The sequence below is a fragment of the Apus apus genome, chromosome 12, assembly GCF_020740795.1.
Source record: "Apus apus isolate bApuApu2 chromosome 12, bApuApu2.pri.cur, whole genome shotgun sequence".
NCBI lineage: Eukaryota > Metazoa > Chordata > Aves > Apodiformes > Apodidae > Apus > Apus apus.
The window spans coordinates 8,099,235-8,115,869 of NC_067293.1; the positions used below are offsets into that span (position 1 = coordinate 8,099,235).

The 16,635-nt window shown below is 37.9% G+C and overlaps 1 protein-coding gene across 6 annotated transcripts in view; it reads right to left on the bottom strand.

The window, feature by feature from the left end:
- Positions 1–16,635, bottom strand: part of TBC1D8B (TBC1 domain family member 8B) — a 35,094-nt gene that overhangs the window by 15,744 nt on the left and 2,715 nt on the right. For 5 of the 6 annotated variants that reach the window (XM_051630120.1, XM_051630118.1, XM_051630123.1 and 2 more), the window contains exons 2-9: positions 12,161–12,271; positions 8,289–8,407; positions 7,442–7,667; positions 6,290–6,530; positions 4,686–4,893; positions 2,929–3,096; positions 2,493–2,642; positions 372–522 (exon numbers count right to left, since the gene is read on the bottom strand). In XM_051630120.1, coding sequence (XP_051486080.1) covers positions 372–522; positions 2,493–2,642; positions 2,929–3,096; positions 4,686–4,893; positions 6,290–6,530; positions 7,442–7,667; positions 8,289–8,407; positions 12,161–12,271 — 1,374 coding nt within the window. Of the gene's footprint in view, positions 1–371; positions 523–2,492; positions 2,643–2,928; positions 3,097–4,685; positions 4,894–6,289; positions 6,531–7,441; positions 7,668–8,288; positions 8,408–11,052; positions 11,177–12,160; positions 12,272–16,635 lie in introns of those variants that run through there. The other variant, XM_051630121.1, reaches the window with a different exon arrangement.

A 16,635-nucleotide genomic window follows, 5' to 3' on the forward strand; every position in this document is an offset into this window, starting at 1 on the left:
TGCCAGGAAAACATTTTTGTGTGCGTCTGGTAACACTATCCTCTCACAAAGCTTACATCAGAACAACTGAAACACAGTCCCATGGACATGCTTTTCTTTTTAACAAGAGACTTTGCTGAGACTGACTGGAATAGCATGTATTCTTATAATTATTTTCCAATTGAGCTTGCTGTAAAAGAAGCAGATGCAGGTTTAGTTTGAATCAATGCACAACAAAACAATAGACAAAATTAACCTGTTCATCACTTCGAAGTGTCTTCCTTCCACAAGATTTGGATAAATTGCTAGAAGGGCATTTTTTTGTCAGACTACAATCAGTCAGTAACTAGTAGAGTTCACAAAATCAATCCATTGTATTTCCTATGCCATACCTGAGAAGAGCAGCCAGAGCTCTCCTCTTAATGCCTCGGGGATCCCTCTCACAACGAGGTCTCGTGTCTTCTTTGTTCGAAACATACTGACACCATGTCCACGTTCAACAAAGAGGATGTTCCAGGACTGCTCTTTCATTTTTTCTTTCAACTATAAAAAGCAGAAAACAGAAAACATTAAGTAACATAGAAGACTTTACCCATGTTTCAGAGAACCAGATTTTGCTATCCGTTGCATTCATATAAACTGCAAATAACAGCATTGGCATCCGTACCGATATGTGAAATAAATACTGGTGCAAATCAGAGCAGAATTTAACCTGTGCATCATAGTTCCCCTAAGGAGTTCCAAAAATGCATTGCCAGCATAATGGATAAGAAATTTCAACATCTGATATAATTCCTATGGCAAAAAAATTTGAGCTAAAATAAAACTTCCTCTTTTAAGATTATTTTCATGTAATTATATATATATATATACACACATCTGTATTATACATGTACACATACAAAAAATCTGCTTATTGGATCTTGGGCCAATTTTAAAATATCTCTTTTTTTGTTGCTACTTTGTGATAAAGAGCTTAACACCTTTTTGGTAAAGGAAAAGTAGAAGAAATCATCTTTTTTTGACAAAATTGAATGAAAACATTAGAAAAGACAACCAGGAAAAACAGGGTGAAGAGAAGGTTCAGTTTGCTTATGTGTGGTGGCAGGTTTCTCTGTGCTAATTTGAGAGCTCTAATAAACAAACAAACAATGAAAAAAAACATTTGGCCATGATGGTGCAGTGAAATAAAGTAAGTGATTATTTGCAAAGTAAACTCACTGTCACAGACACTTGCTAATTATTCTGATAAATCAACATACTTTGATTCCAACATGCCTATGAACTGTTCTCTGCTAATACAAATGTACTAACTCTGTTACAGATGAAATAATATCCCACAGAAACTCAACAGGCAAAACAGGTTGCTTCCTTTTTTTGATTCATCATGCTTTTTTTGCATTATATTAGTTGACAGATTTGGAACAGAAGGGCTAAAAATGGTGGGAAGCACAGAGGGATGGCATGACATCAGTGGCATTGTTCTCCCACAGGTTCTCAGTCTTTTCTCAATTTATTTACATGAGCTCCAAACAGCACGAGGAGAGAAACAAGCAGGACAATATGCAGGAGAATGAAATCTAGTTGAATTAGGGAGGGGAACTAATGCCAGAAAACACTTATGCCCATATAGGTTTTACATTTAAACAAATATTTATCACCCAGATAGAACACTTTTACAAACTACCAATTCTATTGACATAGAAGATAACAGTGTATGTATCTGAACTTCAGTAAGACAAGACATGTAAGTAAAGCCTGCTAGGCTCCAGGGCTGAGACAGGATGGACACTGCCACTACATTTTCTGTGCATGCAGCACTAAGATTTAACATGATTAAAGCAACTGAAGCTGCCAAAATAAAAAATACTGTTCAATGCACTATAAAAAGCAAAACACAAAAACGTGGATTCCCTTTTCTCCTGCCCAAAGGGTGTTTATTTGCTGATATTTCTAACATCAAATATTCCACATCTTAATGTACTCAGTTCTGCTGAATGACTTAATTTTAAAATAAAAATTTTCTGTCTTCTTGCCCACACAATGGGGAAGCAAGAAATCCTACTGCAAAAACAATTAAAGAAACATTATCCAGAGCATAACTTTGTCAGAAAGAAATACAAAAGAATGAAGCTAGTAAAAAATTAAGTCAATTTATTGATAACATTCTCCTTGCTCCCAAAGAGTATGTAGTGACTTCGTACCTTGACAATTCAGATAGATATGAAACATGTTCACTATCATAACACAAACAGCCAACTCTTCCCTGAGGGGTGGAAGAGCAGGAGGAATTAGTTCCATGAAGATAAGGCATATCATTATTAAACAAGATGAGCAGAAAATTGACTAGAGCCCTGAAGAAGCACCCTGTGGATTCCAAATACAGAAAATGCAGATGAAAGAAGACTGGCAAAGCCCCAGAGGAAATCAGCAGCCTTGCTGGAATACAGTTTGAATATACTTCAGTCTTTTCCAATTAGATTCCAAAAACTGTTGGCCATCCTATCCCTTACCATTTTAGAGTCTAGATTCTCAGCATCCTGAGGATGGTAGACAGTCATCAGGGCTTCTGTAATGACAGTTTTGCTGTTATCTCTCTGACCCATCTTTGACGGACCAGCATCAACATCCTTTGGACTGTCAGAGGTCGAACTAGCTGTAACCTTGAAAAAAAATTAACAGTGGTAGTTATAAATGCCAAACAATCCTTCAAGAAGCAGCACTGATACCAGAAACAATTTTGCTTTTTATAAAAAAATATTTAGATGACTTGAAATCTAGAGTTACAGCAGAGATTGTTACCCATCTTGTGTCTACATTCAGGCTTAAATATAAATGTATTGCATTACACAGCAAAACACTGACAACAATACGTAAACTCTTACTAAGACTACATAACTTGACTCCTAGGAACCAATACTAAGAAATGAGAATTAGCAGAGCAGTTACCTCTGTATTTAGGATGTGTTGTGGACTTGAAGTTGCATTGCATTTCATTCTGAGCTTTGCCACAAGCTGTTCGAAATCTCGGACCTCTGTAAAACGAAAAGCTGTTTTTCCTCTGGTACTAATGCTGACTCCTCTGTTGGCTGGATCTGCCTTCTCCACCCCTGTGACCTACAGAAGCAAGGAGACATAAATAAGGCAAGACATTTTACCAGCTTCCTTCTAAAAGAGAAAAACCTGTCAAAAATACAGGTGTACATGAAACAGCAGTGTGAAGCGTCACACAAGCAAAATCAGTAACATGAGTGACAAACTCATCACTTTAAAGCTCAGTGGTCTGGAGCTATTTTAGCACAAAGTAATAAATACTGTGTGATAGATTTTTCGACAGAGTACCAAAAAAATCTTTAAAATGTTTTCCCAGCTGTGAGTGCTGAGCTTATTCGAAAATTTTGCCTCCTTCTCCCTGCTGAAGCTGTTATTCTTTTTCCTACCATCCAAAAGCAGACAAAATATGGCTTTTGTGAGTAATCGGAACAAGTTTCACAAGAATAAATTTCCACAGAGAATACCCTCTCAAAGACAACTGTCATAACACATGAAAGCTGGAGATTATTTTAATTACCATCACGGAACAGTTACAGATTAGAGAAGTTAATACACTTTAATAATTGAAGTAGAAGTGAGACAATCATGAATAGCAAGACTGATTGCCATTGATGATGCCTTTACTTGTTACAGGTAAAGAACAAAAGGCCACTGAAATAGTGACTCTGCAGCACTGTAGAGCAAACAGTGAGGGTCTGACAATCCACAAGAATAAATTTAGAGTCAGCTCCTTTAGTACAGCCTCTTCTTGTTTTTCACAGGTTATGGAAGTGTCTATTGTTTGCAGGACTATTTATGGACATCGAATAAATTGCTTTATTTGAGCAGGGAACACCAAGAGTGTTGCTGAAATTAGCTCACTCACCCCCATATCTTGTGTCAGGGAGTTTGTACATCAAGTATGTAGAGCAATTACAGAACCTGGTTAATTTTTAGGCTGTTGTAATCTATGTCTGGGTGCTGATGAAAGGCTTTTAACACTGGAAGACTGAAATGTGTCAATGTCCCAGAACACATATAGTCAAGAAGGGGATGGAAAAGGGTTGTTTTTTTTCCGGAAGTTATTCCACAGTCCAGCTGTAGTACTCTACAGAAATATGAATGCTGTGTCCTTTGCAATACGGTCCTTTTTCAGTCTGTTGAGACTATCAGCTGTGATGGCATTGACACTTGTTCACTGTCGACTGTCAATGGATTTCCCACAGACTTCTGAACAGAGAGAAGTGATCAACTGCTGCAAAAAGAACTGAACTACTGAGCTAAGAAACAAGCACAGCAGGGCAGTTACCTTCAAGATCCTCTACCCTCTCCAATTCTTTACTTTTTACCTTGAGAATTCTCATTAACTTAAATAATTAAGCACAAGTTTTTTTCATTTAAACAAAAAAGTATTAAAAAACGTGGATTCTGTACCCAGCTACAGAAACCCGAGTAAACAGAAAAGGGAAAGAGAATACAGGGAATAAAGCTGAAGCAGGAAAGCAGTTCTATAAACCTACAGATAGAACTCCTATATGCAGTATCCAACGTAGAGGGAAGTGTATGACATTAGGTAAAGTAAGTAGATTCTGATGAAAATCTGCTAAACTGGCATTAAACTACACAAGTGCAAAATTTCTGGTACAACTGGCTCTGCCTTGAGCTTGCATTACCTCTCTTATTGGAATGATGACACTGCACAGGCTGCCATCCTGGCTAGCAAAGCAAATGTAGTTTTCTGAAATGCACATTTTCCCATGGGTGTTGTAATGACTGAAAGGAACCCACAAGAAGCACTCATGAACTTCCTTCAGGGTCTCTTCTTTGGGCAGCCTGAAGAATGAACTGAACTGCTCACTGTGGGCTCGGCTCTCCAGGCCTCTAGAGTAAAACCAAAACAAAACACAGGGTAGAAGAGAGAAAAAAATAAATAAGTTTAACATGTCTTTACAAATGCAAAGTTCAAAAATACTTTGGGAAAAGACAGTAAAACATCATGTTGTCCCATAGTCCATAGGGTTCATCTGGAAAGTTCAATATTCTGCTTGAAGTAGCAAGGAGGGCAGGACTCCACCTGTCTATACACAGTACCTAAATACTTCATCAAACAGGAATCGATTCAAGCACGTTCTTACACAGTAAATCTCTTTGCTGAATCACAGCCTACAGGTAGAGCAGAAAAACATACAAACAGCCTGATCTGCTCTGTTTCCCACACCCACCATATACACCTAAAACAAGTTTGGGCTTGACACAGTGTTAATTATCTACAAATATAGCACATGTTGCAAACATGTGCCATGGGCTAACTCATCACAGGTAACTGCAGCCAGAAACAAGTTTGGGTTGTAGAGCAACATCCCTCTCCAGCATTGCTACCAAACTGAAGGATCAATTACCTGGGAAATAAAACCTAAAACAAGTTTTATTATCAGTGTACCATTAAACTAAATTTTTTATATATTCTTTTCTTAAATCATAGGTGCATGGAGCTTTAAGTAGAAACAAATATTAGAAAAATGCTTTAGCTTAATTTCTGATTTGCAGATAGGTAACATTTTTCAGCAAAGACTTCGTCTCTTTATGTGAATTTAAATTACCTAACAAAAGACTTGCTTTTCCTGATTACTTTTCACAATAAGTAGCTGTGGACCACAGAGCATTTGGACAGCTCTCTGAGGAAAAGGCAGCATTTGCTTCAACAGAAACCAGAACTGAAGAGAAACCACGGAATTACTAGAAGGAATAATCACACGTCTTCCTTGAGGAGAGAGGACCCTAACCTTCAGGTTACTTACATACACATCTTTCCCACTGCCTAAAATACTGTTGTAACTCAGGAAAGCCATGCACCCATCTGCAACTCATTGATTTTATCACCCATCTCCAGAGGCAGAAAAGCCACGCAGTTATTATTTACAAATGTTTATGAAATTATTTATTCTCCACCTTATCCTTCCTCCTCAGGTATCCTTGGAGACACTGCAGCTTTACTCTTAATCTTCTAATTGTAAATGCTGCTAGAATACATTTTAAAAATCCAAATTACCATAAACCTTATAGTTGAAGGTTTTATCACTTCGTGCCTTCGTACTGCAAAGTAACAATAAATTACAATGCCTCACATTGCTTTGATCCCAAATTTTAATGAGACACTTGTTTAAGAGAACACCAGCTTTGCTGACATTTACATAGCTCCTTTAGATAAAGAATCTCTTCCTGTTTGCCTAAAAAAGTACTGGGTCCAGAACAGGTAGACTCTAAGTAAATATATTACCTCTTGGTGATCTGCAGGGGATCATGAAGGACTAGGTCATTTTCAAATGTCTCCTTGTCAAAAAGTCTCCTAACAGCATAGTTTGCCAGCTGCTCCATGAGAAGAAATGTTTCACTAATGTGCAAAAACATGGAAAAATAGTGATCTTCCCCACGGGAGCACACATGAATGCTCTCTGTCAGAATCACATTGGAAGTCTTCTCAAGTTTTGATATTTCATCCCAAGAGATAATAAGTTTGACTGAAAATACAAGCAGATGTGAGTAACCTCTAGTTAGCTTTTTCTTTAAAAAAAGGCAGCAGTCAACAGAACTAATAAAATATAATTAAGCAATACAGTTAAATTATCAAACACTTGGGAAGTCTACAAACTCACAAGCACAAAACCCACTCTCTACACAATTCCTTGAGAATAAGTCCTGTAGAAAGAATTTTATAGAAAGAAAAACATTAAAGACACACCATGTATGAACATACAAGCTTACATCACCTTTCTGTGCTTTCAATTGCAACTGCAAATTGCAAACAAACATCATCATATCAGCTGCCTCACTTTAAAGGTTTACCTATAGGGCTTCTCAAATAAATCAACCATTTTTTGGCATTTAGAGGAACTGTGCCCATTAGCTTTTCCCAACATAAATTATAATTTCCTTAGAAAGGATCCTCCTTTATGCTTTCTAGTTTTCACACAAATAGTTACAGCTCACACTACCTGAGACATCTGTTGGACATTTCAAACTAATGTTACACAGGGGAAAAAAAAAAAAAAGACACATGCAATTATCACCAGCATGTAGTGGATCCACATGAAAAATCAACTCTCTGTGTGTGAAGAAAAAGCTGTCATCCTCAAAGACTGAATTATTATGCAGCGTGAACTAAAGATTCCAGACAACTTGTAGGTAGTCAACTACAGCAGGTCTGCCTTCTCTCCAAAAGCTTATCAGGGAGGAAGAAAACTAATGGACATTGATACAAATGTATTAATTTCCATAAAATGGAAATGCAGTTTGCAGTTTTCTGTATTCTGTGTTGACATCTGCTTGTGTGGTAAAACAGGTCCAATAGGACACAGGATGAATTCTTCCAAATCTGAAAGATAAACAGTAAAATGTGAAGGGACTGGGTTTAGTGTCAAGGGTTACTTACTTTCTGCTCCCAGCAAAAATGAGTAAAAGCTAAGGAAGTTGGTACTGAGATAAAGCCATCCTTGACAGGGCACTCTGCCCTTCCAGTAACTGCATGAGTAATAGGTAACCAACTTCTCCTGCTCTGGTAACCCAAAACATTTTTCAAACTTCATAAGACCTTCACGAAACTTCTCGGGATCTTCTTCTTTTACAAAAGAACTTTTTCCTTCTTCAGCAATTAAACCCTAAAACAAAAGAACAAGGTATTTTACATATGCATCCATATGGGCAGGCAACATATATATGCATCTGCATACCCAGAGCACAGTAGTCTACTGATAGGATAGCAAGTTTTAGAACAGGAAGGAGGATCAAAAAACAGCTCACACATCAAATGTGCAATTTCAGAGTCATCCACCAAGTATCCCACACAACTTATACAAGACACACATTCCAATGTCTCCTCTTCTGAAATGGATATATTTTCCTCATATAATCACAAACATTCCTGGGCTAAATATTTAGCAGAAGAAAGTGAACTGTTGCACCTTCACAAAAATATGACATATGCTTTCCAGGCATTATTAATGTGAAATAATTTATCAACAGTTTTAGGCCACTATGTAAAGGCATCTGGTGCATCATTTACCAGTAAAAGTTTATGTCAAACAACCTTACCTAAATGTGGGGCAGATAAACAGGAACAATAGAGTGTGTTGAAGTTAACAGCCACCAACTACTCAATCAGAAATATGTGGCTTTATGGTGCTGTCCTTTGATATTCTCAAAGGGACATATTATTTGTGTATGTTTAGAGGAAAAAAATATTTAGCCTTTCCCAATTATGTCATTTGCCAGTTACTCACTCTTATCTTTCCCTGGACAAAGCTTGTAATATCTTCATTTGAATCAAATACTGACAATGTGTTCATAACATTGTGTTCTAACCAGTTCCAGTGTTCTGTTATTTCTTCTCTGCTGGATCCTGATTGAAAGAGAAAGTTACTATTACTTAAAATAAGAACAGATTATGATCATTTCATACTAAAAATATTAATCAAGAGAATACTTAGCAAATTCCTGGTTCACTGAGTAATTTATATACATAAGTCTCAAATTTATTGTCCAACTCTTGTGTAGACTAAAAATGTATTTGGTGTACATAAAAACAAATGCACAGCTGTGTTTTTATCCTTCAAGCCCATTATGCAACTGTATTTCTAGCCTTTACATCCAGAAGCATCTCAGCTTTGTCAACATTGTGTGGCTCAGTGCTGAAGCCTGTCTTGCACTGACAGCTCCTTCAGCTCAGCAGCACCTCCCCAACACGGGTGGCAGAGCATTGCCAGGACACTCCCAGTCTAATAGTCCAGAAGGTGGGAAATGTGAGATCAAATTCATGACACTATGAAGAAATTTAAATCAGGGCTTTGATATCCTCAGCTTTGATCACTGACCCACAACAGTTTCCAGAAAATAAATCCAAGACTTGGACCTGCTGTGCAAAACATGTAAGGATGTAGAACACACATCTCCATGACCAGGAAGGTAGCACAGGTTTCTCTTTGGATACTTGAAACAACCATTAATGCTGCTTACATCAAACCATCAATCCTACCTACTTGTGCTCACTGTAGGTCACGGTTTTATCTTGTTCTCTATCAAGTCACATTTTAACTGTATTTCCAACCAGGCTAAAGCTTAGACAGCCACCATTCAGGCACCCAAGCCATCCTACCTCCACTTAAATTCTGCTTATGCTGCAGTTCCAACCACCACATTATGCCCATGCAGTTGCAGGCTTCTACAAGAGGACAGAAGCACACCTGCATCCCAAATGGAAAACACATTCCAGAACTAACTCCTGATGCAAGAAAAAGGCTGACGGATTCATACAAGTCAAACAATCCTTGAAACAACATTTGGCACCAGGAGAATTATTTTTTTTCTTCCTTCTGGACTTCCTGGGACTCAAACACACAGGAATAAGGACTGTTTTATTTCCTTATGTTACATATGTGCAAGAGGAGAAGTAATTTAAAAAAAACTGTTCAACATTATCAACTTTATCAATAACCACAAGGAATGCAGAAAGCATAGAGCCAAGATAAAATTAAATGTTTTAAAAATACAAATACTGCATTTTCAAACACCTTAGAGAGAACCCAACCTTGTTACCTTATTTACTTTACACTGTTTTTTAATCTAGATTTCAGAGAGCTATCACCTGCTATCTGCTGAATGTCAGTGCAACTTTGTAGCACAGAAAAACCTGAACTTTCCAGAAAAACATTTAGATTACTGGTTTACTGAAAATACATAGGAACACCCTGACCCACTAGTTATTTTTATAAATAGAGCAATGTGGTAGGCCAACTTCAAAATGCTCATCATTCATCTTATTCTTTTCACATACTCAATTACAAATTATGCAAGTGGTAATGGTTAATAAGCAGAGATGATACTAGTGAAAACAACAACAGAGGTTCAGCAAGTTCAATACCGAGTCAGTTATTTAAAGACAGGTGGTTCCCCATCAGATGGTGGGAGGCAGGGAGAGGAAAGAATTTACATAGGTTTGAAAAAAGGGATTCTAGAATTGAAATTAACTGCCAGTTTCATCCTTCACGGGAACGCTCACAAATAAAATCAGTCAGTGTAATCACATACTATGAATACCCCTAAGCAAGAACACACCTTTAACTATCTCTTTTTTCCAATTTACTTTGTAAAGACTAATTAAACAACTTCCAATGGACTCCACAGAATTAGTTAAATTTGCCTTGGGAATGAATAGAAATTGTTCTAAATACAGTTAGTTAGTTAGAATGCACTACACAGGGTGGATTTGCAACAACACTTTAAAAAATTATATGAAGAGTAATTAACATAGCAATTAAATCACACACTAATTATTTTTCTCAGACTAAACACGTAGACCAATTATTTGAGTCACAGGGTGAATCAGGCACAGACGTGACACAATAAGGACAGAACTTTTTAGTAAGAATTTAAATTATTTAGAGCACTCTCTAAGATCCTTAGTATGCAATAGCAGGAACAAAATGTAGTCTCTCCTTTGCTTCAGAGAAGGAACAACCTGTTTTCTAACACAAAATACACATTATGTAGCCTTTTCTTGTAAAGTATACTTAGGTAGGGCATAATTGACATAAATTCAGTCCTAAGGTGGAGATTACCCTTTGCATTTTCTCAAGGACTGACCTGATAGCATTAGAATTCCCCAGAGTACATTTCCCATGTTATTTATCAAAGTGCCTTTTTGATAGCCTGTCACCATCAACCCTGACTTCTTCAGAAGCAGTTCTAAAATTTTATTTACTGCCAATTCACAAACTGTTCAAATTCTATCAACCTTTTAAAGTGACATGTAATGAATTACATTAAACTGTTATTAAACTACTGCCCTTCAAAGAAGTCCTTGCAGAATGTGAACAGGAGCAGATTAGCATCACAACATGAAATGTGTAAACTATTAACTAAACATCTGAAAGAACAAATCTGTATTTTGAAAGTAGCTAACAGTATAGAAAAAGCCAGCAAGAAGCACACATTTTCATTTAAAGCAATTAACAGCAAAATTTAATGTAACAACAGCATAGCACTTACTAGTGGAATTACTTGTGCTTAACATTCATTCAGAATAGTAGATCTCCTGCAAAGCTCATCTTTTGCCACAGCAGCTAAAAGGGAGGCCTAGAGCCTGGAGAAGTCTAGATGGAGTCCTGTTTCTTTAAAGAATGTTACTAACTAAAAAAAAAAATTAGAGCATGGAATAATACACTAAAATACATGGTTCCTTTTCACTGTAATTATAGGTGTTTTCAGAGTTTACAGTAAGCCTAAAAAATAGATTATTTTCAGAACAGTGACTTTTTAGCATTAGACCCCATGACAATATTAATTAATTTCAATAGAAACACAAGACTTTGCCTCAGAAGAAAAAACAATTATGCATGTAAAGATAGAAGAAAATTCTCAACTTCTGGAATGGAGGTCTCTTTGAACACCCAGTAGTTGTGCAGCCTCTAGAAAGGAATTAAGACTCTATTGTCAAGAGAAGCTGCAAAACTTAAAATTAAAAAAGAAAAAACAAACCAACCAAGCAACCAAAAAAAACCCACAAAACACAAAAACCACCACAACAAAATAAACCCATGCATGTTTTAGAAAAAAATCACATACTCCACTCTTCCATTCTGTACTGATAAAAACAAAACTGAAGGAAGAGCAAGATATGAGGAATAATTCAGCTCTGACCATGACTGGGAACCTGGCTCATTTTAACAAGCAAAGATAAATTACTAAAACAGAAAACCAAAAAAGAATCAGATAAGGAGCTCCTGTCTACAGCATACTTAGCACTTTCAAGGGTCAACTTATCCCTAGCATCCTGAACTGTGCCAAGTTACACTTGCAGCTTACAGAAGAAAGGATTGTGCCTCTGCTATTCTAAGAGAGTACCAAGGCTTTAGTACCTGGTGGGCTGCAGAAAGCAAGCAATTGGAAATTGTAATATGAAGAGTCCATGCTTACATTTTAAAAACCTGGAACCACACATCACTGTCAGTCCCAGGTTTGCCAATAATTTAAAACCACTTAGAGGTCACAGGAATGACTAATGATGTGAAAGGATTAACCCAAAAATGGATCCTGTACTTTGTACCCTCATTTTTGTCTTGACAAACTCAGTTAGCTACTCAATCACAGTACGTACCACATGCAATGGACCAGTAGACTTGAGAGTCTGGTGTCTGATGCAGGATGCGAAACGGGGCGACTTTCGATGTGGAATCCAGCACCGCATCTAACGTCCCCACGAGAAGACCTGTTGTGTTTAAGAAAATGTATAAAGCATCAGGACACTAAGGTTTTGAAAAGTTCTCTCACTTCTGATTCCTTTCCTAGTCAATAGGAATGTGACTCAAGTAAGGGCTAATGAACCCTGAGAAAATAAGACACACAAATGAGTGAACCAAAAACGCTCCCAGAGAAACTTCTCTGGAAGATGATTATTTTGTTCCAGTAAAAGCCATGATAAACACAAAATGAGGGTGAAGATGTTTTTGAGATGACCCCCTCGGAAGCAACAGCCTTGTAGTATGGTAAAACAGAGGACAACCTGAAAAGTAACAGGGTAGTTCCAAGCCTTCAAGGAGCACAAGCAGTAATTGAACTACCTCTTATCAACTCATTTACTGCTCTGTTTTCCAGTCACAGGAAACAGTTCTTAAGAGAAATGCAGTACATGTTTCTCTCAACCAACCAATTTTAGGGATAACTTACAGAAGGTAATCTACTCTGATCTCTGCTCAAAGCTAGTCCCCACAGTTTCTACTGGGGCTTCCACCTAAGACATCCTCTTGCCTTGAGGAATGATGTTAGCTGTAGATATGGAAGGTGATTCACATCTACACAGAGAAAGGGCTCTGCTTTTAGAAAACATTTTCAGTTTAATAGCTACTTGAGTAAAACCACTAGAAAATACCCTAGATACTAAAAAAAATAAGGAAAAATATGTTGTAAAGTAAAGGGCAAGGAATCCAGAATAGCTTTGAAAGAGATGTGCTCCTCCCAGAAGTCTCTAAAACACTTGGTTAACAAAATGCCAACATTAGATGCAGAGACAGGCACTAAAATATACAACCAATGAATCTTGCTCTCAGTTGTACTGATTTATGGCAATAAAGCCAATATGTTACACGAAACTAACTGCCCTGCATTTTGGAATGTGAGGGAAACAACACTTTGTTCTTCTGTATTTATTTTTCCAAGTAAATCAAGAAAGTACTAATATTTGCTTTTGTTTGTTTGTTTGTTCTTCTCAAGCACAATCTCAAAGATTTTCTTTTTTTTTTTTTTGTTTTCCTGGAATAGCTGCCAGTTACATCTTTTTTACTGCTGATAATATTTTTTATTTTAAATACGCATATCATACCCAGAAATCTGACTATTTCTTATCCTCTGTGGGACTAGTGTTATGCAAACAGAATGAACTTAAGTTCCATTTTACCAATGAAGAATCAGAAGCAGAGAAAACATGCTGCTATTTTTTTTCAAGAGCACTATTGTTCTGAAGCAAAGTTCCCACAAGCCTGTTCTCTCCTCTAATGCATAACAGTACCTCTGAGGTCAATAATGAATTATATTAAAGCTGGATCAGACAACCTCCTGATTTGCTACATTAGAAGTGTTAAGGGATCTAAAATATTTATAAGACTATAAGAGCTCCTTACAAACTGAAATGTTCTATTAGCACAGCACTGGTCAGCCCCATTACACTGAGGATTTTGAAAAGCAGGCACTTTGATGTACAACTGAGGGCGTGCTCTTAGTTCATTTACATCATCATGAAAAGGAGCAAATTGAAAGTACTGTAAAAGCTTTCCCAGAGTGACAACAACTTCAGAAAGTGATATTCTGCAGTTACAGTCAGCTTCATTTTGGAAATAGCTGCTCACTTCTACAATCTGAAGAATTCAAAGGCTAATCAGAGCAGAACCAAAGAAAGGGAATCTCTGTTCCAATGTCCAAAGCACCTCCTGCCCCTCCTCCTTCACTGCCTTGGTGTGTGCAGGTTGGTCCTCTCATGTATTCTCACTCCCCTCTCTGGCTGCTGCCATGCAGCAGTTTTTTCCACTTCTTAAATGTCTCATCCCAGAGGCACTGCCACCATCACTGATGGGCTTGGCCTTGCCCAGAGGTGGGTCCATCTTGGAGCTGACTGGCATTGGCTCTGTCAGACATGGGAGAAGCTTCTGGCATCTTCTCACAGGAGCCACTCCAGCAGCCCCCCCCCACTACCAAAACCTTACCATGCAAACCAAATACAAGAACATCCTTCATTTTCATCAGATACCTGTTCTGCTTCAAGAGCTAAAACCATTCACAGAAGATACAGGTCCATTGAAAGCAAAGCTAGAGAGTAACACAGCACACATACACTATGTCACTTCCACAAATGCTTCTCTGGCACAGGATAGGATTTCAGGGGATAAACACACATTCAGAGTGAACTGTTGCCAAACTACAACGCAGGAGACCCAAACTGTAGGTCTCTACTATAGTAAATATTTGCAGAGACAGGAAAAAAGTGTTATTCTGTAACAGCAAATAGCTTTACAGAGCATTTTGTTTCCATTTTTAAAAAAATACTAACATCCCAGTTTTCACTAGATAAACTAACATACAAATGCCTACCATACAAACCATGAAAAGCCATCGTCTCTGTGTATTTGACTTAAAACACATGAATGTCAGCTTCTGAGTAGGATTATTTTTTCTGTTTCCTCAAATAAAGCACATAACTTTTTTTTTTTCTGCTTTATTTGCCAAATGAACTTGATCTCATGACAAAGAAATCTCAGCTTAATGAAACACTGAGCATGGGCTGAGCTGCAAATGTTCTTACTCAACGGAGATGTAAAACAGGTTAGTTTAAGCCTTCGGTGAATAAAGATTTAAACTCCATTTACAATAACTCAAGCATGATATGGTCAGTGCTAATCACTCAGGCATGACAACAGTAAGTCATTAAAGTAAGGTGTGCATCCAAGCCCTTGTGTAAAACTATCTGCTAATGAAGATCTTGAAAGAAGGGAATATTAGAAGCACTACTCTGAAAAAAAGTATGAGTCTCCTTGGTAGGTTCAGAGAAAAGTATGGCAAATACCACAGCTCCTCCTTATTTTTGCCTCTGTACAGCTAAAAAGCTGTGTAACATGAATTGGGAAGCGTGTGCTAGTCATTTTCCTACCTGTCATCCCCAAATGTAAATCTGGTTCTTAACAGAGTGGTGTTTGTCTCACAAATATACACACTGCAAAATAATCTTTGCCACAGCTGCTGAAAAAAACATGCAGCAAAGATAATTTCAGATCTTTATTAAACTGCAGGTGTTCCTTTTGATTCCTGTCAGTTGAGAACCTGCAGCAAGCAAGCCACCCCAAGAGCTCACAGTGCTAAAGCACCGGTAGGTATCATAAATTATTTCTGCCATTTATTCCACTGCTGTATATTTAATGATGTGACAGCCAGACCTTAAATGTTGAAAAGCAAGCATCTTCTTTGCTGCACACCAAGCCTCACTACAGCAGAAGCTGCCTCTCCTGTCTTGCAGTTTGTACCAAAATAAAATTCTTTAAGCTTGTACAAAGATCAAGAAGGATGTTTTTAATTGGTCCACCATGAAATTGTTAGACAAGGTCCTTGCCATTGACACCCACTACTCGAAGTACTTTAACATCACTCCTTTTGACAGATACTAGATAAGGAAAATCTCCCCAGCGCACACATACAAGCCTAGTTCTGTCTCCCCTTCCTCCGACCTGCTGTGCCTGCAATGATGCCGACAAGCTACATCTTTTAAAAAGCAGGAATACCTGCAGGGGCCTTCTACAGACTCAGGATGGTAATAACTGCTCCAGGAAATGCAGGACTTGAAGACTCAAGGTCTTCCCCTACCTTTCCAAGCATGACATATACAACAAGCAGGAAAGACCAGTCCCAACCATGTCTTTCATTCAAAGCTTTTCTGCTCTCACAGTTGCATTCTCCCTAAATTTCTCCAGCTGAAAGAGGCAAATCGAAACAATGGAAGCAGAAAACAATTTGTTTGTTCACATTTCAGTGAAAGACTGGTATTTTATGACACCAAATAATCATTTGCATAACTACTCCAGGAATACCCATCTCCTACTTATAGTCCTGTCTAAACTATAACCAAAGCAACATCTTTGTGACCCACATGCTCAATCTCACTAGACCTTGGTTACAGCACATGCATTCACTACACAGATTTTGTGTCACCATAACTGGGCTTCAGCACATGGGCCATTTTGTCTAATTACATTCTTCTCAGTACACTCTAGGAAACCTGAAAAGCTCTCTCAGAGCAGCTCTGCAGAAGACAGAACAACCCGTAGTCACCTGGTTGCACTGCCAGACAGACACACAGTAACATACTTTGGGGACAGTCCATTGCATGCTGAATTACCAGGAAGTAGAACCAGTCAAACCGGTTACAGTATCTATATCCTTAGGTGAGGTCTAAGAAGGGAAAGAAAACAAAATGTAAAGCTAAGCAGGTGCACAACTACAGGGAGGGAGCCAAGGCTAAGGAAAAAACCAGCACAAGATATTTCTGTCCGTTTTTATCGACACCAGCCAACTCAGAGCTATGCTGTGTGCTGA